The sequence below is a fragment of the Balaenoptera physalus genome, assembly GCF_965194825.1.
Source record: "Balaenoptera physalus genome assembly, chromosome: 13".
Lineage (NCBI taxonomy): Eukaryota > Metazoa > Chordata > Mammalia > Artiodactyla > Balaenopteridae > Balaenoptera > Balaenoptera physalus.
This window is the reverse complement of record NC_138892.1, coordinates 86,134,742-86,161,282: the sequence shown is the minus strand read 5'-3', so window position 1 is coordinate 86,161,282 and position 26,541 is coordinate 86,134,742. Positions and strand designations below refer to the sequence as shown.

At 37.8% G+C, this 26,541-nt stretch overlaps 1 protein-coding gene across 4 annotated transcripts in view; it reads right to left on the bottom strand.

Annotated features, from left to right (window-relative positions):
- The window catches only part of ITPR2 (inositol 1,4,5-trisphosphate receptor type 2), a 524,966-nt gene that overhangs the window by 402,170 nt on the left and 96,255 nt on the right, over window positions 1-26,541 (bottom strand). For all 4 annotated transcript variants that reach the window (XM_082419574.1, XM_082419572.1, XM_082419571.1 and 1 more), the window contains exons 3-9: window positions 15,707-15,822; window positions 14,832-14,918; window positions 12,708-12,866; window positions 6,256-6,354; window positions 5,900-5,983; window positions 5,458-5,604; window positions 1,146-1,241 (exon numbers count right to left, since the gene is read on the bottom strand). In XM_082419574.1, the coding sequence (XP_082275700.1) occupies window positions 1,146-1,241; window positions 5,458-5,604; window positions 5,900-5,983; window positions 6,256-6,354; window positions 12,708-12,866; window positions 14,832-14,918; window positions 15,707-15,822 (788 nt within the window). The remainder of the gene's footprint in view (window positions 1-1,145; window positions 1,242-5,457; window positions 5,605-5,899; window positions 5,984-6,255; window positions 6,355-12,707; window positions 12,867-14,831; window positions 14,919-15,706; window positions 15,823-26,541) is intronic.

Genomic DNA, 26,541 nt, shown 5'->3' with positions numbered 1-26,541 from the left:
AAAAATAAAATTTACGATAAGTGAGTTCGTGGGAAGTACTATAAAGAAAATCATCACATATTAACATGATGGAGAGAGTAATAGGGTTGAGTTCCAGCTTAGACTGGGGTCAGCATGTTTATAGAAATTTTTAATAATACTAAAAATTCCAACACCAAATTTTGGTTTAGAATCCCAGAAGAAACTCTAAATTGAAAAACAGAGTTGAGGAGAGTAGAATGAATGGACATTTTCATACATCTGAAAACGTATTTTCTATACACTACCATATATAAAATAGATAAACAACAAGGATTTACTGTATAGCACAGGGAGCTATATTCAATATCTTGTAATAACCTATAATGGAAAAGAATTGAAAAAAGAATATAAGTAGATACATATATATATATGTATGTATAACTGGTATACGTAAAACTAACACAATATTGTAAATCAACTATACTTCAATTACAAAAAAGATTTAAGAAAAACTAAATTAAAAAAATAAATCAAATATTTTCAAAATTAGTTTTAAACCAGATAACCAAACTTTAATTAAATCATTGCTAAAACATCTGTACTATTGTATCTACCTACCCTTCATTCTGATTGTCAACATGCATTTAGTGGAGAAAGAAAAGACCCTTCTAAGTTTTTACCATTTTTATTGACAGTTTTAGGACAGTGCAGTATCTCAAGGAAAAAACCCTTTCCTCTCCAATGGTTTGAACAATGAAAGCCACCCACCAGTAAAAGAATACCCACAGAAGATCAACCAGAAACTATCTAGACTACACCACATTGACTATGCGCTGATCATGGCTCCAACGCAGACATTCTCAAAGAGTGAAGCTAAATAGCAAATCTCAGGACGCATCTCACACAGACGCAAATCAGATACCCCCTTCCAGATGCCCGTACAGCAAACTAACCACACGGTTCTGTCGTGGTGGTTGCTGCTGTTTTCATTTTCAAGACAAAAATTATTTTAAGGTTTTAACTAATATTTACATTTTGAGAACAACTGACACGCCAATCCAGAACACGACAGGCAATAATGAAATGTGCATAATAGCTGTTTCTTCAAATACAACATCTTCTGTATTGCCTGTTCCACTATTTCAGAATCAGAGATTTAACAGCACTATATCCATTAATCTTACCTCTGCAGCTAAATAGTTCCCGGTTGCAAGATGTTTAAACCTGAACAAGCTGTTCCATTGTCCTGCACCTCCACGGCATGGGTCATGATGAACTACCTACAGACAAAAAGAGAAACGAAAATAATGGCTAAAAGACATGCATGTTCCTGGCCAGCAAATGCCAACAGTTTACATGGGGTGCCCGCCTGTTCATGCTAAACTTGTCAGATCTAATATACGTTTTCAGGAGGACAATGTGGCAGAAAAACAAAATTCCCCATAAATGAGTAATTGCACAGTTAACTCACTGGGCTTGCATGATTCTCCCACCTCACAGCTGCAAATACAGATGCCTTACTTCAAAGGACATGTTTCCCGGGCCAAAACTGGAAATACGGTGGGGTTTCCCCACGTTTGTTATTCATTCATTCAACAGATTATGAATGAATCTGTTGCCTACCACGTGTCAGGTACTCTTCTAGGCAGCAGGGACCGCAGTAATGAATAAGACCAGAGCTTTCAGTGAATAAGATTTGGCAAGTGCCAGGAGGAACTAAATAGAGCACATGATTGGGTACCTAGAGTAGGCTACTTTCGATCGATACGGCAATCAGCATGGGCACTCTGCTGGATAAGAATGAGACAGTCATGCAGAGAGATTGGAAGAGATCATTCCAGGCAGAGAGAACCATAAACGCCAAGGCCTGGAGGTCTGGATTAACTTACTTCCTGGCCCTTTCCATGTGTTGCCTGTTTACTAACACCATGTCCTTTGATGCCTGTCCTAGAAACCTGTCTTGCCCCAGATGCTGAGCCACTAGGCTCACTGGGAATGAAAGTGGGGTCTGCAACTGTCACTTACGACAGGTGGCTCGGTGCTGTAGCAAAGCTCAGGCTTTCCAGTCCAAAGACGACTGTTTATGAGTCCCAGCTCCACCAGTTACTACGGTATGATCACAGCAAGTAACGTAACATCTTCAAGCCTGCTTCTTCATGTACCAGGTGGGTTTAATTCATAGGATTGTTGTGAAGATTAAATATCATAACGCATATTAGAGTGCTCAGGTAAGTTCCCACTATTCTCCAACAGATTAATACTCTTTGCCTCCTTCTTCTCGTTCATACTGTTTGCCTCCAACCCCAGCATCAAATTCTGGGTGCTAATGTACAGGACTTTCTAATGCCTTTTGCTAGACTCCAGCTCCTATGTCTTCCGCTACTCCAAAAGCTCAATGAGGTAATGATGAAAATACTTCAAAGTGGGTGAAGTCTTACAAAAATGCTCCCTCTGTAGCCAAACACCTGCCCATCCTTCAAAGCTCAGTTCTCACATCGACCTTCTATCACCCATCCTTTGCTAATCCCACCAGCTACTGTGATCCTGTCAATGTTTGAACTCTTACTCCTTTTGCGAGAGGCATAGATATCTTTAAGAATCTGATCAAATCGAGTGGCTGTCTCACATACACACATACGCACACACACCTTTTGTATACCACTGCTAGAGGTTAACAAATAACTTGAAGCTCACCATGAATCACAGACTAAGAACTCCTGTCCTATACACTAGCGGGTCTAGCAACAGTAGTACAGCTCCCTAGGGGACAATTTGCAGATAGGGAAGGGAAGGTGTTTTCATGTATCACAGTGATTTTGGAGGGATGCTAGTGGCATGAATGGGCAGTAGCCAAGACATTAAATATCCTGCAATTCACAGGAGAGTTCAGCATAGGCTAGATATTGTGTACAACACTCAGGAGCATCCCCGCCCTTCAAAGTGCTCCCCTGTAGCACAGGGGCGGGAAACAGAAGGAAGTGAAAGAGAGGCTCCTCTTAGGGCTCCAGTAAAGGTGGTGGCAGCTGCCTTGTGCGGGCTCGCACAGGGAGGAGTGGCTTCTGGCGCTGCCAGATCTTCAGACAAGACCACATTCCCCGCCCCACTTTCTCCCACCCAGTCCTTCCAACAACGTTGAAACCTAATTTCCTGTATTAAATACCTCTCTGCTTGAAACACCTGATGCTCAGTCTTCCTGACTGAAGGCTGGCTGGTGCAGCGCACAATACAGAAACGTCCCATGATATTGCAGAAATAAACCTACCACAAATGTAAACTGGTAATGCTTTAACGTGTAATCATACTAGAAAGCTTTTACATCAAGTTATATGAAAAGGCTAATAATTTTAGAGAAATTCACTATGGAGAAGGAAGCTTAAATGAATCCAAGACATTGCCTCAAAATTACTGAATAATCTATTCACTCTCTCCATTCTGACTGCTCAGTGGGACGCAGCATTTCCAACCACGCATTTTGTTGGAAAGGATTTCAGTGCAGAGGTACAATTACAGCAAAAGCTATAAAACTAATGGTAAATATATAAGAAGAGAGATTCAAAACTCCTTTTAACAGACTTAGAACCAAACATTAAATAGACAGAGACACGTGAAATGCAGGGAAGTTGCTATCTGACTTTTTCATCACTGTATTTTGCTAGTAAAGTTTTCAAATAATATTTCACATTATTGCTATCCCTATATTTTGAAAATTTTGGAAGCACAGTGATAAGAAAATGTGTATTTTAATTATGTATTTATCTTCTGGTTGCCTGTTAATCTCTTACCCTGATAAGAGAAGTTGTGGGGTAGGCTTCTGGGAAGAATATCATGTAGTTTTGGTGGTGGCTGTTTTCCCCAGACCTTCTCAATTCCCTTCACTTACTGAAGGATATGGTCTCCAAATATATTGAAGGATATGGTCTCTTCTGAATGCTAGAGACTGAAAGTATGCCTCAACATGAGTGGGGTTTCAAGAAAAAAACTACGCTTTTGTGCTATTTCATCTCTATTCTAAACCATGTCATAACTTAGAGAATTATTTTGACGCTTCACTTACAATTAAGGCTCAGCTCATTTGCATAAACATGATACTTCCTCATTTTCTCTGTTTCAATAGTTTGGAATTTGCCTCATTATCCCTATTTCAATTATAGTGATTTCTTTTTTAAATCATGTACAAATAAGTCTATTTGTTATTACTTCACCTAATACTAGATATTATTTGAGGGCACACATTTACCTCTGCTCTTTCATTTTCCTGTACTTGTATAGAATGTCTTCTGATCCTCTTCTTCTACTTCTCTCAAATCCAAATGTATCCATCAAAGATAGATATAAATATTTTATCTTCTAAAGTAGGTACTTACATGTTGAAATACATATTGTTTTATATAAATTATTTTTCTTTTGTTTCTCCTTTATATTAGAATTTGGGCATTTTATTAACTTTTAATCATGAGACTATAAAATAATATTAAATATGAATTTCATTTTCATACATAGAGGAAGTATAACAAAATATATGCTGTAAAAGAGGGGTGATGAATTTGAGATGGTTGAGAACCACTGCTGTAGGGTCTGGATGTCCATTAAATCAAGATGGAACTTATCAGGTTGTTTGTAGTTAACTACGTATATCTTATCTCTTCCGTGGTACAGAAAGGTCCTTTAAAGAAAAATCCATACCTTACATTTTCTTAATTACTCTATCATATTGGCACACTTAAGCAAATACCTCTTTTAAATTTTTTGTTTGTTTGTTTGTTCATTTATGGCTGTGTTGGGTCTTCGTTTCTGTGCGAGGGCTTTCTCTAGTTGAAGCAAGTGGGGGCCACTCTTCATCGCGGTGCGCGGGCCTCTCACTATCGTGGCCTCTCTTGTTGCGGAGCACAGGCTCCAGACGCGCAGGCTCAGTAATTGTGGCTCACAGGTCTAGTTGCTCCGCGGCATGTGGGATCCTCCCAGACCAGGGCTCGAACCCGTGTCCCCTGCATTGGCAGGCAGATTCTCAAGCACTGCGCCACCAGGGAAGCCCAAGCAAATAACCTCTTAAAGGATGATGAATTCTTAACTATGGGTCTCCTCACTCCAATAGAAACGGCATCCCCAGAAGACACAAATGTTCTTTTCAGTGACTGCGCACTTCAGATCCTCACTTACAGTGAGTCCTCCTCTCCATTTCAACTCCAGTGCCATTCGAGGCACAAGGCCAACAGTCTGATCAGTCTTGACAACACTTCACAATGGAATTTTAAAAAGCTAAATCATATATATGCCCTTATTAAATGAGAGAAAGAGAGAGATGCCCCTGAGAAGATAGATAAAGGAAGTAGCAACATTTCAAACTGGTCACAGCAGTAAAGAGGTACAAGTGGGTTCACCAAAATTATTGTTTTATGGGTCTATCACAAATGATGGTTATAACAGTAAACCGATCAGCCTAGTGACCTTGTCTTATTGATATAAGTATTTATTAAAAGCCAGAAAATATTTACATACCTCTATTTCCCAGAGTGCTTTAGAACTGGTAGCAGAAGTGGCTGATTGACGCAAAGTTGTACGAAGGAAAATGTGCTGTTTTTTCTCATATTCATCACAAGTCAGAAACTTCTCTTGTTCCGCATGAAACAATCGAACAACATCACCCTAGAAAAACAGGCCAAGAAAACTATATTTCCAACAAAAGTTTGAACAAATAGACATAAGAAGTGGGTGTCTCTCTATAGTTTTGATACTCTGGGCCTTCTGCTAACACTTGGCTTTTAATGAGTATGTATAAATATACATTTCCAAATACAGGAGGGAAAACTCAATGTGAGTTTTAAGGTTTATAGTCACATTCTAAACTTCAAACCTCAGTGAATACACAGGTTTTGCATCTAGAAGCTCAGTAAGACTACTTTCAATTCTTCCAGTAAACGTCTAGGTAGCACATACTTACCCCTTTTAGTACATCCTCTCGATAGGAACTATATTTCATGAATAAAGTGATTTTCCAGCTAGTGTTGCAATTAACAGCATTCACCTATGAATGAAGAAACATTAAGTTATAAGACTGCAGATTCAATTTTATACCAGAAATTATTACTTCAACTAGTAGAAGGAGCAGAAAGAACAACTTTGGTATGTATGTCAAAAAACATCTTCAAAGGACCATCTGAAATCTACATGTACCTCAGGAATATTAACTAGCATAACTGGGCTGATGCTTATGAAAACAATGAAAGAAACTATGGGACTTTTTTTTCCTCTTATGAGAAAAATCAACAAATTCATTTCCCTTCCTCCTGAACTTACCTCTTTACACCCTGGATTATCAAGAAGCTCTATGTTGCTGGCATGTAGTGGCTGTCCTGCATTCACGGGCATCAAAACAACTTTATCTCCAACAACAATCTGGGAATCAGAAATAAGTTGCAATTGAGACACTGCATGGGTCTGTGGTGCTATATCTGAAGCTAAAAATAACTGCACAGAAGTCCTCGTTATTGACCTAACATTTGACCTATTTATCCTCCATATAAATTTTTTTTTTTTAAGGGAACGCTATTTATTTATTTATTTTTGGCTGTGTTGGGTCTTCGTTTCTGTGCGAGGGCTTTCTCTAGTTGCGGCAAGCGGGGGCCACTCTTCATCGCGGTGCGCGGGCCTCTCACTGTCGCGGCCTCTCTTGTTGCGGAGCACAAGCTCTAGACGCGCAAGCTCAGTAGTTGTGGCTCACGGGCCCAGTTGCTCCGCGGCATGTGGGATCTTCCCAGACCAGGGCTCGAACCCGTGCCCCCTGCATTGGCAGGCAGATTCTCAACCACTGCGCCATCAGAGAAGCCCCTCCATATAAATTTTAATTCAATTCTTTTTCTCTTCAAGGTAAAATATCTTCTGATAAATGATTATATAATCATATAATCATGTCCCACAGTGCCTATCAGTCTGGATTCAGAAAGCTGGTGTAGATACTTTTTTTTTTTTTTTTTGTCCACTTCGCACAGCATGCGGGATCTTAGTTCCCCGACCAGGGATTGAACCCACACCCTTGCAGTGGAAGCATGGAGTCTTAACCACTGGACTGCCAGGGAAGTCCCTAGATCCTTTTCTTATTGGTCTCCTATTTCAGTTAGAGCTTTCTTAATGTCAATAAATAGGTCAGCATCCCTCCACACCAGGTCTGATGCCATGTATACAGGAGATACAAAGAGTGAATGCACCCACCACAAATAAACCAATCTGCCTAAATATTAGAATCACTTCAAGTGCAAGTAGGAAATCTTATATATTTGTATTATTTCCAGAATTAAAAACAAATCTATTATATTTGATCTTCCCCATAGTCTCAGAAATTTATTAAACATTTTAATGTCATCTGGATTCAGAGAATGCAGAATCAAGTATGACCTTGTAGGAATACGTTTATAGTTTGGGCCTTGGGCAAATATTTCACTTTTATCTTAAACATCCAACACTAATATTGCTCCTTAAACCTGGTGCTCATTTTTTTATCTCACTTTTTTTATTGGAGTACAGGTGCTTTACAATGTTGTGTTAGTTACTGCTGTATAATGAAGTGAATCAGCTATATGTATACCTATATCCCCTCCTTCTTGGACCTCCCTCCCTCCACCCCCCATCCCACCCATCTAGGTCATCACAGAGCACTGAGCTGAGCTCCCTGTGCTATACAGCAGGTTCCCACTAGCTATCTATTTCACACATGGTAGTGTATTTATGTCAAACCCGATCTCACAATTCACCCCACCCTCCCCTGCCCCCCACTGTGTCCACATGTCCATTCTCTACATCTGCATCTTTATTCCTGCCCTGCAAATAGGTTCGTGCTCATTTTTAGATAAAAATTAAAATCAGTTATGGGAAAAGTGCTCTAAAGAAGTAAGTCTAAGTTGATTTTTTATTTATGCTATCATTAACAATGTCTGCTTCATCTTCAAGTATTTTTATTCATATCTCAAATTGTGGGGAAATGAAGTTGTGCTTTCTTAATGATAATAACGAAGTTATTTTATAGTTATTAAAGTTACTTTTGTTGTTAGGTTCTGCTAGAAGACTTATTATGGTAGTTACCTACACTCTCCTTCAGAGAATTGCTCACCATCTCAGAAATGAAAACCAACACCTTCCCTCTGCATATTTCATATCAACTAAATATTAGAATAGATTAGGAGACAACTGAGAAACAAATCAGGACTCAGACAGTAAAAACAGACAGAACTGCTTCTCCCTGGATCTGAACCTAGACCAAGACTTTAAGGAACACAATTTCACGCTTTCAATATAAATTAACCTTTAATAAATTATACACAGGAGTCTGCATTCACCTATAGTACTGTTGGCACAAACTATATCTGAAGATTCAAGTGTGATAGAGAAGCCTCAAGCTCATTAATGGAGCAAAAGAAGGTTATCCTTTAGTTTGCAGGAATAGCTTCTGTTATTTACAGGACTGGTCTCTATTCACCATCCTGCCTGTCAAGTCCATAATCAGGCAGACGCTGTGACTCAAAATATCCATCACAGAAACTCTTTATATGTCCAGATAATTTTTATGATTTTTCATAAAAAAACTGTGTTGAGTGAGAGGATGAGGGGGCAGAACTGGCCTATATTTGTGTAAAAGAGGGAAAGAGAGTAGGAGTGTATGCATAAGAAATTCTCCCAGTGGTTAACTGTAAAAGAGAGAACTGGGAATTGAGGACGCAAAAAAAAAGGTAAGAGAGAGACTTTTCCCGATATACCTTTATATTGTTTTCTATCTTTGAACCATGAATTGGTACCTATTTTAAACAATTAAATTATAAACGAAAAATAAAAGTCAACATGACATAGACATATTTTCAACGTCCCCTCGAAAAACAAAGACATGTGTTATTGCCCATGACACCAAGGCAGCTCCAAGTCTCAGAATCAGGTAGAAGCCTGAGTAGTCTTCCATACTGTAAACACTGGGACTTGATACCACATTCTGCCAGTGCTATATCTGGTCTTCCAATTTCTTTTTTTTTTTTTAAAGGACTTGATCATTTTTTTTTTAATTTATTTATTTATGGTTGTATTAGGTCTTCATTTCTGTGCGAGGGCCCTCTCCAGTTGCGGCAAGCGGGGGCCACTTCTCATCGCAGCGCGCGGGCCTCTCACTATCGCGGCCTCTCTTGTTGCAGAGCACAGGCTCCAGACGCGGAGGCTCAGTAATTATGGCTCACGGGCCCAGTTGCTCTGCGGCATGTGGGATCCTCCCAGACCAGGGCTCGAACCCGTGTACCCTGCATTGGCAGGCAGACTCTCAACCACTGCGCCACCAGGGAAGCCCTGGTCTTCCAATTTCTTAAAGAACAATTCGATTTGGTTCACTGTCATTCTTATCTGTACCATACAAATATTAGCCAGTAAGTTGCTAAATATAATGCCATATTTTAGCTATTTCTTTCCAATTAAAAGAATACTTTTGATTGCACCTATATTCACTGTTCTAAGTCTTACTATTTATTATAGCTGTCTATATGCTTTGGGCCAATCCCAAAGTTAGTTTTACCTCGAAACACCACCTGTAAAGTCTTATATAATTTTAAGAGACTAGCCATATAGCCAAAATGTCACCAACTCCAAGGATTCGTAAGAATGGTATTCATAAGGAGAATCTAACATTAATTCACTAATTTCCAGGTCCTAGGTCTTGTTCTTGACAATGGTTACCTTGACTACCCACGCTGAATAAAACTTACAAATGAAATGGACAAGATGCTAATCATAAGATATAAAAAGAACAGTAAGAAGTGCCAGGAATAACACAAAAGTGTGTAATGAATAGTCTCTATTTTCAGGGAATTCACATCTACTTAGATCACTTGGTAAATATGGAACTTGGTCATATTTTCAGAAGAGTACAGGCATGAAGCCTGATCCGCTGGTAGGGTCAGATGCCTTCTGAGAAGTCACATAGTTAATACAGAACTCGAATTTTCTGCCATATCACATTCACCCTAGTGCACAAACATTTTAAAAAACTGCAATTCCAAAAGCACGTCTGTTGATTCTATGTTAACAGCCATGTAAGATTCACATTGAGATTTTACCGAAAATGAAGAGCAATGTGATGCCACTGGCAGCTACCCTTCTTTTGAAGTGGCACCTGATGTGGTGAAAAGAACATTGCAATAGAAATCAAAACACCAGGGATTGAGTCCACCTTCACTAGAATTCCAAGGGGTCTAGTTTTGCAAAACAGCAAAATCTACTTGCTATTTAAAGAGACTCTTTCCCTAAGGGTTGGTGTTTTTTTCTTGACTGAAAGATTATCTGGCCTTTTCTCCCCTTTAAAATCCACCACCAATGTAAAGAACTAAGGCCTTCTTAGATCAAAGTTTTAAATGAAAAATTAACTACTCAATCATGGAAAGATAAATGAAAATGAAATATTTATGAACTCTGCTCAAGGCTGTCCCCAGTGACTTTCTAACTGAGCAACAGCAAGTGAGGACTTCTATACAGCTGGGGGATCCATGAATCTATTTTCCCCCAAAACTATCCACCCCGAAATTCTATAAGATAAATGACAAAGATGTCCTTAAATGGTAGAAACCACTGATTTTTGAGGATACGAGCATTTTTCTCCCCAGACTATCATCAGCCTCATTCTTACATTTCATTTTGGTCACTGAACATCTTGTGGATACTTATAACTTAAATCGCAACTTAACTAATTGCTAAATAGTAAAATAGAAACTTTAAAGCCCTTTAAACCTTGCAATTTCCTCCTCTAAGTTTAATATGTTTTTAAAGAAAATCAACAGTAATTAAACCACTTGTTACGAAATAACAGTGTTTCCAATTGCCTTCAATAAAATACAGTAGGCTTGTATTTTAGAAAAATGCTACCTATTCCTAGCAAAGAAAATGACCATTATGATACAATTATTTACATGGCAAATATAGGGCTGTGGATATGCTTATGCTTTCACAGCAACCTTAATCACACATAAAAGCTACACAGTGGCGAGCAAAAACAGTGAGCTATTTCAGCAAAAAGCAGTGTGTAAGGTTGCTTTAGCCATGCTTTATAGAGCACATCTATATAAGGAGGATCTCTATATCGCACTTAACAATTACATTGTCCATTTTAACCAAGATGGAATGTTTGGGTGGTAGGTTGTTCCCCACCTCACAACCCAATACAACTAATTATTTGAAATAGTTCATTACATTCAACTCTCTTTGAGCCTGTAAAGGCATTTGGGAGAAGGGAAAGGAACAGATAGAATGAAAAACTAGACAGAATGAATTAATAAAATCCACAGCTAATCTCAAGGCCCCAATTTATCCAATCATTTCATCACATTCCTTTAGAGCTTGAGTTCAGGTTTTATTTGTTTTGACGTTTTGTTTTGAAAGTCACTGACCACCTGCCAACAGGGACCGTACTCAGTGGAAGCGAGGCAGGGGGCGGCGCTGGAGAAAGGAACGAGCATTACAAAACAGGGCATCCAAACACACAGGTTGTTCATAAACTGCATAACCAGTCCCTGAATAATTGAGAGTTGATTGTAATTAACTACCTACTGAAATTAAAATATATGTCATGCTCACGGCACACATCACTTGATGCCAAAAGGAAAAAAAAAAAGAGAACTTATTTTTAAGAAATCCAACACAAGATTTAAAGTGCATTACATTTCTGCATGCCATGCTTCTCCCAAACCTTACCTAAGGAGGATATCATCAGATAACTTATTAACCAAATTAAACCATGAAGCTTGCATCCTGTGGAATTGAATTTGGACTTCAAAATTCACTGGAAAAAATAGATTCACTACAACAGAAGACATTTCTAAGACAAGAAACAGCCAATACATTTTAAAATGTCATCACAGTATTGATTGAGAAAACTGTCAGAATAATTACACTTTTATATTGCTTTGAATTTTTATGTTCATTTTTTTAATCTCAACTATTTTTCTGGATCACCTGACCCAGTATTTGTAAAAATCATCTATTTATGAAAGTTATTCTGTATTTGGTGTCAACCAGAATTTATTAAGCATCTTCCATGTGCCAGGGACTGTCACCTGCTACTTCATTTATTACACACAAAAATATCTAACTATTGATCCTACTGAATCATTGCACATAATTTTATTTTCTCTGCTCTATAAAGTAGCAGGAAAATATTTTAGCAACTACTAAAATTCACATGCTACAACATGCTCGCGTTCCACAACGTATTTAAGTATTGTCGTCAATGAGCTACTGCCAATCGATAACTCCTCATTCATTACACATCTATTAAGATGTACAGACTGCAAACAACTGGCTACAGAGGCAGTAAATGACATATTGTCATGATTTGCTGTGTTGCTCTATTAATTCAAAGGAATAGACTCCATCTTCTGCAACACAGCTCTTTTTCCTTACAGCCATGCTCCCTCCTGAATAGGCCGAGAAGCAAACTCTGCCTCTCTCTCCCTTAAAAGTCTCAGCCAATATTAACGTTACTTAAATTCTTTCACACAAATTCTGGCTGGAAGATGTTTTTAAATTAATCTGATCTTTGTCTTTTTATGATTCCTGAGCACAATTTGTACTATAAATAAATGCTTTCAACCTATTAAAGAAATTAACATAAAAATAATATGTTGAAGATTGAAAACTATATTTGTTTTCTTTGCACTTTCTGGATTCTCTACTACTAAGAACTACTGTCTTTAAGAATGTGCTGCTTTTCTCTTAATCTTATAGTTACATACATTGTCACCCTCGCTTCTCAGCTTCCAGAAGGGATGAATATAAAACCAAGACCCTTCATTTCCTGCAGCATCCAAGGACACACGCATGGCATTCTTCTCCAGTAAAGCGGGTAATCTCTTGTTGACAGTCAGATACTTGTTGCTTTTTATATGCAGTAGCTGCAGAAGAAAGATATAGATTACTGCCTTTGTTCTTTGATCTCCTCTGCTAATTGCATGTATGTGTTTATACTTATATCATGTGCCCACATAACACGGCTCGGGATAGAGTTTAAACAAAGAAGCTCTTTCCAGACTCCACAGTCACCATCTTTCCAAGCCGACTTTCTTTGGGTTCCTCCTCACCTCCATCCCCAATTCTGTTTCATAATGAAGTGAGCACATAAGGAAAACAAACCAGGGGACACTTCTGAATGATTTTCATCTACTGATAAATAATAGGATAAACCCAAGCTTTCCAAAGGAGACCAGGAGGTCCCCCCAAACTACATTCTTTCTCAATTCCTGCCTGGCCACAAAAACAGAACATATTAAAGAATAACCGAGGACCTGTAACAATGCACCAACACACTTAGAATTATTAAACACCCCTGCCTGCAGACAGCCCTCACCCCCTGGGTGAGGAGACAGCTTGCCCATCCTAAATAAACTCTGCCACTTCCATAAGAGGACGCAATCCCGCTCCTTCTCAGATGAGGGCAGAAGCACCACTGTTCGGGTTATTTGGATTCCATGGGCAAAACCTTTCCAAGACATTACTGAGTAAGAAAACTAAAACAAATAACCTTCCTATTATTACAATCATTTCAAAAAAGAATGGTCATTTTAATATCCACAATATAAGAAGGAAGTTATCTCAGAAACCAGTGAAAACCCTCATGGGCCAACCCCACTTTTTTTGGAATCTACCCTGTTAGAGAACGTGGCTCAGCCCCTAACTCACCACGCAAACATTTGCACGTCAGGTTATTGACAAGAAACATAAGCTCTGCTCGCTGGCACTTAGTATGGATCAAAACTTGGTTAAGAGAAACTCTAGTTATAGAGGACTGCCCAAGGGACATGCAGCCACAGGTATCACACATATGTTCAGGGAGCCGCAGACCCAGGGCTCTCCTGTTGTACCATCAGAGAACCGCTTTGCCAGTCCTGTGCTCTGGCACTTTGCCATTGGCCAATAACAAAACATCAGGGGATGTTATTTTTTGAAACAGCTCTATGAAACACCTCATTGTAGTATTTACAGTAAGGAAGTTGTTAGGGCCATTGTTTGCTATACTAAACAGTGTCCTCTTTATGAGAGCTCATTGGAGAAACAGTTCTCTGGTCTTCTTCCTGGGAATGTTTGTGCTTCCAAACTTCTGACTTAGTTCTCTGTACGGACCTTCTTTGTGAATGCTGTAATATTTTACACTGCCCTTATAGCTACTCAAGCGACAAAAAGGCTTCAAGCCAAAGTTTATCAGCCTTTACTACATGGATTTTATAAACATGCCTCACCCTTGACTTCATTTTATGCATGCAATCATTATTTTCCCTTTGATCCAGTTGCCTTATTTATTTCTATTAATATTTTATCTTATGTGGAATGCATTTTTGAAAATGCCTTACATTCTTTTTGGAACAAGGTGGGGCATATATTAACAACTACCCAAGTAAAAAGCTAAAAGATCTAAGTGAAGCACAAGAAAGAAATGCTGCTGAGATAAATCAGTGTGTGTACTAATTGAAATGGAAGACCTAATAACTCAAGGACAGTTCTCATCTAAATGTACAATTTGAAAACTTTCTTCCCTACAAAATGAAAACATAAAGCTTCATTTGTTACAGGTTAGTCCCATTAATTCTAAAGTGCTCTTTTGTTACAGGCTTTCCCCATTTTCTTCCTTTTGATTTAATAATTTGTGCATACATCTGGATAAGCTCACTTCTTTATGTGTATGCACCAGATTTATTCATACAGAATGGTGTGCTGAATATCAACAGAAAATATCACACTGTATAATTCCCACCAAAGAACAAACCACTGTATCCCCCAATTTTAATGCAGGTTGGCATTCCTACCAAATGCAAATTAACCACAAAATATTCACCCCTTTTAAGCAAAAGTAAACAGACACTTACTTGTATAACATTACTATATTTCACAATTTCTCCCAACAGCTTCTTATTCTCTGATTCATTTTGTTTTTGTTCCAGTTCTGCAGCATGCTATAAATTGATTATCAAATATTTAGTGTGGAAGCATAGAAAACAGAGCACAATAATTGACAAAGAAATAAGGTTTATTTTAGGAACAAAGAATACAACCAAGACTAAAATAGGCGGGTTGCTTTACTCTTGGTGCTTTGGGAGAAGAGGGGCAATAATTAAATACATGATCATAATGTGTGATAAAAATCTCTCAGTTTCATGCTGAAATGTAGCCCAAAATATATTGAGATGCTTTTATGTTGGAAATTTCAGAAAAGTACTAGGCACTTTGGTCTCATAAAATTATTTTCAGAAGGAATATTGCTAGAGAAACCAAACATAGTAGGTAAATCTCAAAAGCCTCAAAATTCAGTTTCAATTTGAAAGTAACAGGAATTTTAATGACACAAAATAAGTTCTATTAAATTTACACAGAGCCCAAATCAGAAACAACAGACTTTCAATTTTTTTCCAATAGTCTTTCAAAAAAATTAGGTACTATGTCAGGTAAAATATAACTAACTGGATTTGGTATTCCTGCAGAGATTCTGGATTGGTTTTCAGTGTGATGTGAATATCTGAATTAGTCTGGCACACCCGAATAAACAGCAGAAATGCACTACCTACACTCCAGGAAATCAGTAGTCACACTCTGTAACTTAAAAGTCCTTTCCACTTTTAACGTGTTGCCACATCTATTCTGAATCTCAGTGTATTTAGTGAAATCACTAAGCTACAGAATAGATCTTTTGTTATTGCTGTACTTGTTCTAGCCTAAACCAGACAGATGGAAGGCCGGCCCTTACCTGTAATTTCTTCAGCAAGGCTGCCTCTGTGTGGTTCCCTTGTTTAGCTTGCTTGGCTTTCCAATATTGTTTCTGAGCAGAATATCGGTTCATAGGGCACACCTTAAAGAGGCAGTCTATGACAAACCAACAAACAAAAACACTGTAACTAAGGAGACCAGCATTTCTTAGATTTCCCTTATAGCCTAGCATTGGAATCTCAGAATCCCTGGGTATAAATAACATTTAAACATCATCTAGCCCATACCCCAGTCAACTGTTAAATTACCCCTATAACATCCTTTTTAAATAATCATTTAGCCTGTTAAAATACCACCTTCTTCATTAATTTATAGGAAATCATAGCTAGTGTGATTTATAAAGAAATCAAACCAATGTAATCATTATAAAGCACTTCTTAATTATAATAAGGTGCCTGGACTTAGAAAGTCAATAGAATGAGATTAGTGTCTTTCACTGCCTTATCTGACCTTGCACAATTAATTACTTATTCATGGTATGTATCTTTGACAGCCAAAGTGATGGAAGAAGTAGAAACAATCACAGTAATCAAGCAGTCGCATTTCAGTCATCTATTCCCCAAGTTTCCACATACCTGGGGTGAACATGGTGTGGACATCTGAGACGCAGTATGTTATAAGGGGAAAACAAAGCAAAACAAAAAAAACAAAAAACTAAACCAAGATTATAGTCCTGACTCTACTACTAAATATCAAGTTAGGAAACCATAGTGGAATAATATAGTTAGTGATATCTCTAAGTCAAAAAACAAATTTTTTTTCTGTTTAATGAGGAAAATGAAAGGTTGACTAAACAAAGGCCTTCATATGCTAATGATTTTGTACATTTGTGGAATGGATAACACACAATCTAGAATAAAGGTCAATTCCGAATATTCTATAATAAAGGAGTATTGACAGAGAAGATCTAAACATTATTTTCATTTTTCTCACAAAAAATTGTAAGAATTCTATGTAACAAATTTACCTTGTTTTGATTGATGTGTTAATATTTACAATCATTCTCATTTTTCAAGCATGTTTCACAGAAATGAAATTCAGTCAGCTCAAACATACATTTTAGCCACATTCTTGACTGTATTATGTATGCACTCATTCTATTTAATTCTCTTTAAAATTAATTATAAAATTAAATGAGACGATCTCTTTTCATAGCTCACTTTTTTATGGTTCTAATGGCACACATGACCAAGAAATATGACCATAAATTTTTTAAGGAATTTTTCAAATTCAGAAGAAATAATGACTTTTTTCCTATAGCTTGTAAATTATAAACACAAGTTCTATTGATTACCTCCCACCTACACATACAAAGCTATAGAAAACATTATTAACTTCTGGTCTAAAAGTTACTTATGTGGATGAGTAAAGATTTTACAACCAACAGAAAACAGACACCTTCTAACTGCTGAAAGTTGGTTGAGAGACTGTTAGAATTACAGTAGGTTACAGGAATCATCACTTAGCACAAGGGTGTGAAGACCAAATAACTAGACCTGAAAACTGTTTTTCTTGACAACATATTTAATTAGCCCTAGAAAATATTTCCTATATATTAGTATCTACAAAGAGAATACACAATTTTTTCAAGCTCACATATAGAGGTTGTTTACAGTTAGCTCCAAAAGAGTACTCCCAATTTAATACAGCAGGCTATTTTGACTGTCCTATATCAGGCAAGTGGCCAAACTCTACATTGTTTAGTGCAGCAAAAACACAAGTCCATATTCAAGTAGAACTGAACTCCATATAATCTGCGGTCTCTACCTCTGACTTCCTTTATCTATGAAAAGAGAAAAAAAAAAATGTGTTCTTCTCCATTACTTCAAATTCCTAATTAAGTTCATTAGGAAATAGTCTTTTTTTTTTTTTTTTTTTGGAGAGGGTTCAAATGCTCAGAGGGGAGGGGCGTCCCAACCAGAGCCCATGGCCGGTACAAGGGCAGCGAAGGAGAATGCCCAGGGACCTGCCAACCGTGCTGGAAAACGACAGCCCCAGCCGCGAAATGAAGTCGGTGAGGCTGGCCGAAATCAGCCTCTGCAGAGTGCCATGTTCTAGGTTAGAAGTATGCACTTTATCCCAGGGAAAATGCCCAACTCTTCTACAGAGTTTTCAGCTCTTACAGCACGTGAAGGATGATGTGAACACGAGGCAAGAAACCCAGCACAAAAGCCAGCTGCCAGCATGATGAGAGACAGGGAGGATCTGAATCTGGGCGTATGGGAGTTCTAGGGTAGCTGTAGATTTAAAAAGAAAGCAGCAGAACCAACAGGCTTGGTCTTATCTCTTAGTGTGGGGTGGGGAAGGGTGAGGGAGAGAGAGAGCGAGGATGGCCAAACAGGCTTCCATCCACTCCGTCTGAGACACTAAGGCTTAGATTTCCACAGCCCTTTCCATTTTCACGGCCTCAGTTGTATGGTCCTCCTCAGCAACATTCCCCAGGAGGCATCTCAATTTGTAAATAACCGATCTGTCTCTGCGTGGCAACTAATATCACAGGACTATTTTGGTTGACGGGAGGGAACCTAGGGTATGCAGATGTCTGTAAAAATGCTTGTGGTGGTGGTGATTGTGACGGTTGTGTGTGTGTGTGTGCATGCGTGTGTGTGTGTGTGTAATTCTCTCTCTGCCTCCTTTGGAAAACTTTTTTTAAAATCTACTGGTCTTGGACTAGTCACGTATTTTGTCTGATTCTAAATTTACTACATAATAAATGCATTAATAATACCTGCCACGCCTAATTCATAGGGCTGCTGAGATGCGCAAAAAAGAGAATCTGTGAAACTACTCTGTGAACTTGAAAGGCCTATAATAAATGTTAAATGTAAGGTATTATTATCAATATTGCTTCATTCATTCAGTGATAGCTTCACTGAGAGGTGACTAAACCCTTACAGAGCTCTCAGCAAAGAGCTTCAATAAGTAGAGTTCTTGGATTAAACCCAAAAGTGCCCAATTCATGACAAGGTGTTCGCCCCTTTGTTTTAAGATACCACTATGTGTTTTTTTATACAGTTCTTGAATTCCCTGAAACAGCACGGCAGGGAGCAGAGGGTGAAATCTCCATTACCTTGTAATATCTTTTAAAATATGCAGAAGCAATCACTAGCACCAGCATGGATGCAGCCTTTGACAAAAAGCCTGTGTTTCTCTGGCATGCAGGAATCCAGAGCTATTCACCCTCCTCACCCTGCTTCTAGAACTAGCTCTCTAGAATCCCTTAGTCTGCTCATTCTCCAAAGTTAGAGATGTATATTCTGCTAGGAAAAAGGTCTTGGGGGGTTTTCTAATTAGAAACCTGCTCAGTGTCATTTATTAACTAGGTAACAACAATCTTTTCAGCATTTCAAGACTCAAAGAATAATAAAAAAGGAAAGATTTACTTCATAGAGCAAACACCAAAAGCACAAAGAGAAGGAAGTAATTTGAGTTAAATTTTTTAAAAGCTTAACCTTAAGGCCAGCAATTTCACAGAATCACATAAGTTTAGGAAATGTTAGAAATTTGACAAAATGGGCTATGTTCAGTCAGGCAATATGCTAAAAACAATGTCTCAGAATTAGAACTGTTTTTTTACAACCATGGAAGGAAATCAAGCCTCCCAGAAGTGTTCATGTTAAACTAAAAGATCTGCTGGCATCTTTAACCTGCCAATAAATGCTAGTGGAGGGAAGAAATATGAAAGCCATTCAAATGGTATGGAGCACATAATCCCTGGTATACAACCCAGTAAATCAAAGAACTAACCTTCTCACGCGATTCCATGTATGTCTGGAAAGAACCCCGTCTAAACCTCCACTCACAATACCTCACTAAATAGTTCTGGAAATGTTTTGCTTTGTATGTATACAAGTACTTCCTAAAATATTTGTATCTAAGGCAGCTTCTGCACCCCAGAAATTGTCTATAGGACTCCATTCTGGGCTATTATATACGACTGTTCAAGTTATGTAGCTACCAGCAATTTCCTTTGGTAATGGTGGAAAGAAAATTTTGTTTCATTTCTCCTCCCTCCAGAAGATGTTGTAAGATTTTTTTTTTAATTTTTTGATGTGGACTATTTTTAAAGTCTTTATTTAATTTGTTACACTATTGCTTCTGTTTTTATGTTTTTGGTTTTTTGGACCCAAGGCATGTGGGATCTTAGCTCCCTGACCAGGGATCGAACCCACACCTCTGCTTTGGAAGGCAAAGTCTTAACTACTGGACCGCCAGGGAATTCCCCAGATGTTGTAAGATTTAAATGAGGCAAGACATATTAAACCATCAGCAAATGCCTGTCACAAAGCAGGCATTCAACAAATGGCTCTTTCATGGTAGCTTGTAAAACTACCTCATACTGATTACAGGGAACATGGTTGCCAAGGGCTTTATTATCTCCACATGGAGAAAGGTGAGGAGGGAGGAGCTTTTCTTTTTCTCTTTTTCATATAAACAGGATGGAGCAGAATTCCATGAAGACAACAGAACCTTCCCAATGATGAAATGGAAAGTGGTAACAAAACTCTCCCTAAGGTCAGGGACAGGCAGACAAGGGGCCACTGGACGCCAGCAATTAGAATTCAGAGTTGGTCAGGGGAGAGGTACACATTCATTAGCCAAAAATATAACTGTAGCTCTCTTTTGGTTTTTCAGTTTCTCTAAGAAATGCATCCTGAAATACAGTGTGTGTATAGAACTCTTTATGTTTAGAGTGTGTTTTTAAAAGGAGTCTGTTTTGTTTATGCATGGAAATTTCAAACCAAACATCTACTCCTTTGATCATAGTCAAAAGCAAGTATAGAGAGGGTATCTAAGAGGGAAAGTGTCCTCTAGAATGTTACAAAGGTCAAAGAAAATTTATTGCAGTTGTTAGCAAACATTAAAATTTATCACAATATATGGCTGGACGACCATGGATTATTACAGGATAACTTCCTCTAGGCAAAAGTCAGCTATTTTACTACTCAGGAGGGAGAGAAATGGCCTTTTGTAATTACAGGCTTGTAGACTATGAAAATGTTAGAACTCGAAGGGGCCCGAGATAAAATCCAACCTTTCCCTTCTCTGAGATAAAGAAGCAAAACTTCAGAGTGAGTTGCCTTAGTCATTCACGACAGACTCTCTAGATTAAAATAATTTATAAATATGAACAAGTTCAACCACACATAGGATGCTTGAAAGCCCTGACAAGTGACTGTCTGGCCCCCTGGTGGCAGGGATGTTAATACCATACTTTGTAAGGACCTACTGTATAGCACAGGGAACTCTTCTCAGTGCTCTGTACTGGCTTATATGGGAAAAGAATCTTAAAAAGAGTGGATATATGTGTATGTATAACTCCTTCACCTTGCTGTACACCTGAAACTAACACAAGATTGTAAATCAACTGTACTCCAAAAAAATTTCAAAAGTACAAATAAAAAAATATTTTTAAATACCATACTTGGTTTGCTCATTACAGATTACTGCCATGGAGCACTTTGTGAACTAAGAGTACTACATATTGATAATAAAGATCATTTGATCCTCACAACATCCTTGAGATTTAGCCAGGATTATTTTCTCCATATTCCAGAGAAGGAAACTGAGACTCTTCTTAAGTCCACACAGTTGGTAAGGAATTGAGCTGGAATTTGAACTGAGATCCTCTGATATATATCTTTATCTATCTACATCCATAGATACATAAATATCTGATATCTAGATAGATAGATAGATAGATAGATATAAAAGAGTTGTAATACTTCAAAAGAAACATTTATGTTTTCTCATGGGAAATATGCCACATGCGCAATTAATGGTAAGACATCAATAGGAATGTTATAAAATCTTAGTCTCAAAAACATTAATTATCTGATTCCTAGATTAATGGCTAAATACTCAAAAACAAATGAAACTTTATATTTTGCTTCCTTTGGAGTGAGGCAGAAAAATAAAATCCAAATGCACCAATGCTAATTTTCATTCTTGTCAAGTTTTAAATTTTAGCATTAAGCAAACCATTACATTAGACGTAAGTAGAATTCGCTATCAGAACATCATAATGTATAATTTTTCAATTAATTTTCCCATCCTCAAATTATCATATTAACAGTGATAATCAAAACAAAGTGTAATAAGCAGACTGATTCCAAAATCAAAATACAAGTCTCCAAATCCCATTACACAAATATCAAGCCTGAAAGAAAAGAAATGAAAGTAAATTTATACATACATAAATGTGTGTGTCTATACATATAGACACACACATACACAATACTTACATATATAATATATTTTATATATGTTTACTTGTATTTTCATTTATAAGTATATAATACACTGCTATAGTGTCTCCTACGTATCAGGGGTGGTCACATTCCCTCACTTAATTCTTCTAAAAACCCTCTGAGGTAACCATTAGCTTGATAAATGAAGAAAGAAAAACTCTAAACGTTTTAAAGAACTATCCTAAAGTCTCAGAACTAGTTTTAAGACTTAATCCAGATCAATCTCTGTCCAAAGCCCATCTTCGTAATTTCATAGAAGACACTCCGTATTTATGAAATTAAAACATAAAAAAATACATGTACTTCACATCCATTAGGACAGTTAATTTTTTTAAAAGGGCAGAAAATAACAAGAGTTGGCGTGAATGTGGAGAAACTGGAACACTTGTGCATTGTTGGTGGGGATATAAAATGATGCAGCCGCTATGAAAAACAGTATGGCAACTGCTCAAAAAATAAGATTTGATCATAAGATTACCATATGATCCAGCAATTCCACTGCTGAGTATATAACAGAATTGAAAGTTGAGTCTCTTATGTTCATAGCAGGATTATTCACAATAGACAAAAAGTAGAAGCAATCCAAATGTCCATCAAGAGATGAATGGATAAACAAAACATGGTATACATTTACAATGGAATATTATTCAGCCATAAAAAGAATAAAATTCTGATACATGCTAAAAAAGTGCATTTAGGTACATTCACTGAAATTAAAACACACAACATGACAGTCTAGCTTTCCCTGGTTTCACACTTCTAGAGATGCTGAATTTCTCCTATAAGGGCCCCAAAATGTATGAAAAAGAGACTATCTGAGTATCTGTAACTATGACTTAATAGAAGTAACAAAGCAGCAAGCTAGAAACAGTGGGCAGGGAATTTTATGGCCTCAAGGCCTCCACTTGGTAAGTCCTAATTTTCGAATAGCTGAACAACTAAATTCTTAAGACAGGTAAATTGAATTTACAGAGATAGGCTTTTTAAACCAGTTTTAGCATTGCAATAATAACTCCTGGCCTAAATTTTTTTTTAAGTCGAACACAGGATATTTTATGCCATGCTACAGTTATGTAATGGAGACTTACGTAATATTTAGATTGAAGAATTGCTCACTGTTCATTGTCTAGCTACTAAATTAATTGTTATTCTCATCTGGAAGAACCAAAACAAAATCAGTGTGTTGTGCTAGGTCCTCTGTGAGCAGATATTTACCCATAAGAACAAAAAAAGATCATAAAGTCCGAATCATCATTATTATTGTAGATTTATGCCCAAGTGAGACTAGCTTTTTGTTGATTATTATAACCATAAAGCATCTATCTCTACAAATAATTTAGCCGTCAATGGACAGTAACTTTAGAGAAGTGTTTTAAAAACTGTAATTGTGAAAACCAGGTTTCAAGTCAATTTATATTTGGTTCAATCAGCCATTTTTGAATGGAATGGAATGGAATAGAATTGAATGGAACAGGAAGGAAAGGGAAGAGAAATAGAGGACACTGCAATAGCAAGTAATCTTTTCAAGAAACTTGTTTCTGAGAGCCTACTGTAGAGCACAGGGAACTCTGCTCAATACTCTGTAATAACCTAAATGGGAAAAGAATTTGAAAAAGAATAGATACATGTATATGTATAACTGAATCACTTCACTGTACACTGAAACTAACACAACATTGTTAATCAACTATGCTCCAATATAAAATTAAAAATTTTTTTAAACTCTGAAAAAAAAAGAAACTTGTTTCTGGGGTACGTGTGTGTGTGTGTGTACATGCTGGATTACAATGTGAAATGTACAGTATTCCATACTGAGAGTTGCAATAAAAAGTGTTTGAGGACTTCCCTGGTGGCACAGTGGTTAGGAATCCACCTGCTAATGCAGAGGACAGGGGTTTGAGCCCTGGTCCAGGAAGATCCCACATGCCACGGAGCAACTAAGCCCGTGCACCACAACTACTGAGCCTGAGCTCTAGAGCCCACGAGCCACAACTACTGAGCCCGTGTGCCACAACTACTGAAGCCTGCGCGCCTAGAGCCCATGCTCTGCAACAAGAGAAGCCCCTGCAATAAGAAGCCCCCCGCACCGCAACGAAGAGTAGCCCCCGCTCACCGCAACTAGAGAAAGCCCGCGCGCAGCAACGAAGACCCAACGCAGCCATAAATAAATAAATAAATAAATAAATAAAATTTTTTTTTTTAAAGTGTTTAAAAGTCACTATTCTAGAGGACTATACATGTATACAGGTTAGGGTTAAGGGAACCAAAATATTTTTCAAAAACAAATAAATATAAAGAGAAGAGAAGAGGAGAGGAGGAGGGGGGAGGGGGAGGGAGGAGAGGGAGCAAGGAAGGGAAGGAAGGAAGAAAGGAATGGGAGGAGGGAGAGAGGAAGGAAGGAATCCTGTGGCCAAGAGGAGAGAAAACTGAGACAACCAAGGGAACTTTTTTTTGCTCTATAATTACTTTTGAAGTCCAGCTTTTACTTTGAAATAAAAACCGTCCTTTTATTAATTGCCCCATCAAATTTTTATATAGCCAATTACAGTGAAACAGGAAGATGCCCTTTTAAATATATCTTCCTCCTTTTCACCCCCACTCTATTAGACCTCTACCTTTACTACAGTACCTATCCATCAAATGGTATCTTTCATTAGTGAATATGTTTGCATGTAACTCTACGTTCACAACCTATTACCTGGTACATGGAAGATGCTCAGGATCTGCAGAGGAAACACCTGCCAAGTTGCCTGAGAAACAATCATTAGATTTCTGTTCTTTCTGCTCCGAAAGGTTTTAGTCTTTTTTGTATCCTGTTAAAATGCAAATACCTGAGAAGGGAACACACTAAGATCGTGGTTCTCAGTTTAAAACTGGAGATGGGTTGGTGCTGCAGATCTGGGGCAGGCACCTTTTACATGACCAACGCCTGGGAAGGATGTGCAGGAAAGGTGTGCATCAAATTTTCCGATGGCGCAGACTGGGGAGGAATAACTAATTTGACAGACAAAAATCTAGATTTTAAACAATCTCTACAGGACAAATATCAACACAATTAAACTTCAAACAAACATACATTCAGAAATGTTGAATTCAAAAAATTCAACTGCTTAAGTATGTGATAGACTTGAATTCAACTTCATATAATTATAGTGACCATACAGCCCTGTGTGCCCAGGACAATTCTGGTTTATGCCTGTTACCTGAGCCTAATTATTAATTGTGTCCTTTTTCACTCTCAAAAGTGTCCTGGTCTAGATGATAAAGTATATGCTCACCCCAAATATAATAAATGAATACCGTGATGTGGCAGCTGGAAAACTGATGGAGCCATTTTAGACTTACTCATGGAAGAATGGAGCCCCAACCAGAGAAGCAGGGACACATCCAGAATATTAGGCTCAATTATAGACACCTTGGGACTTCCCTGGCAGTCCAGATGTTAAGACTCTGTGCTTCCAATGCAGGGGGAGTAGGTTTGATCCTTGGTTGGGGAACTAAGATCCCACATGTCATGTAGCCAAAAAAAAAAAAAAATTATAGATGTCTAGAATGTTGGGCTCAATTATAGCTGCCACATTTTAAGTGGCATCCTGACAAAATAGCCTGTATCCAAAGTTGGGCAAATGGGAAAGCAGGCATAATATAGAAATCATGTTGTTTGAAGAACAATGGTTGGAACTGGAAAACACTGACCAACAGAGGAAAGAAACAGTAGGCGTAATCTTACTTTATAAAGCTGAAGGTCTACATGTAAAAAGGGGAAGACATTTTTTTCTATACTAATTCACTATCAATTAGTTCAATGTAAGGCAAATCTTGCCAGCAATTGGAAATGTCCAAAAAACACAAATTAATCACAGACAGGTGAACTTTTACAATAGTGTCCAGGCAGAGGCAGATGAGAAATGCTGTAAAAGGGATCTTGCATTGGGAAGACGGCCCCTTCCAAATACTACTTACTACTTTCTGTTTTATGACGGGAATTGTGGCAGAGATGATTGGCATGAAAGGGTAGAGTTCATGTCTAGTATTTACTGATAAAAAGCTCAGACGGCTCACCTGCCCCAGCTGAGTTTATCACATTGTGGATTGGTCTGGCATCTCACTATTACAGAGACCAGAAAATTGCAGCCTTGGATCTTATAAGTCTTCCACTATTAAATATCTGTCAGTACTAGGTTAAAATACTCAAAGTTAAAGCACTACATAAATATCCATTATTATTACTTCCAACTTTACATTCCAGATGAGCAAATACAGTTGTGTTTATTATATCTCAGAGTTTCCGAAGCATGATGCTTGTTGTGATATTTTGTCACTTAAGTTTTTTAATTTCATAAGGTACTCCCAGATGAAAAGAAGATGAACAGAAAACTAAAGTTTAAAGAATGATAACCAAGAAATACCCTCTCCCCACAAAACACACACACACACACACACACACACACACACACACACACACACACTCTCTCTCTAATAGCAGCTAATACTGAATGATCAAGCACTATGTACCAAGCACTATGATAAGAGTTCCACGTGGATTCTTTAATCTTCACAGAAA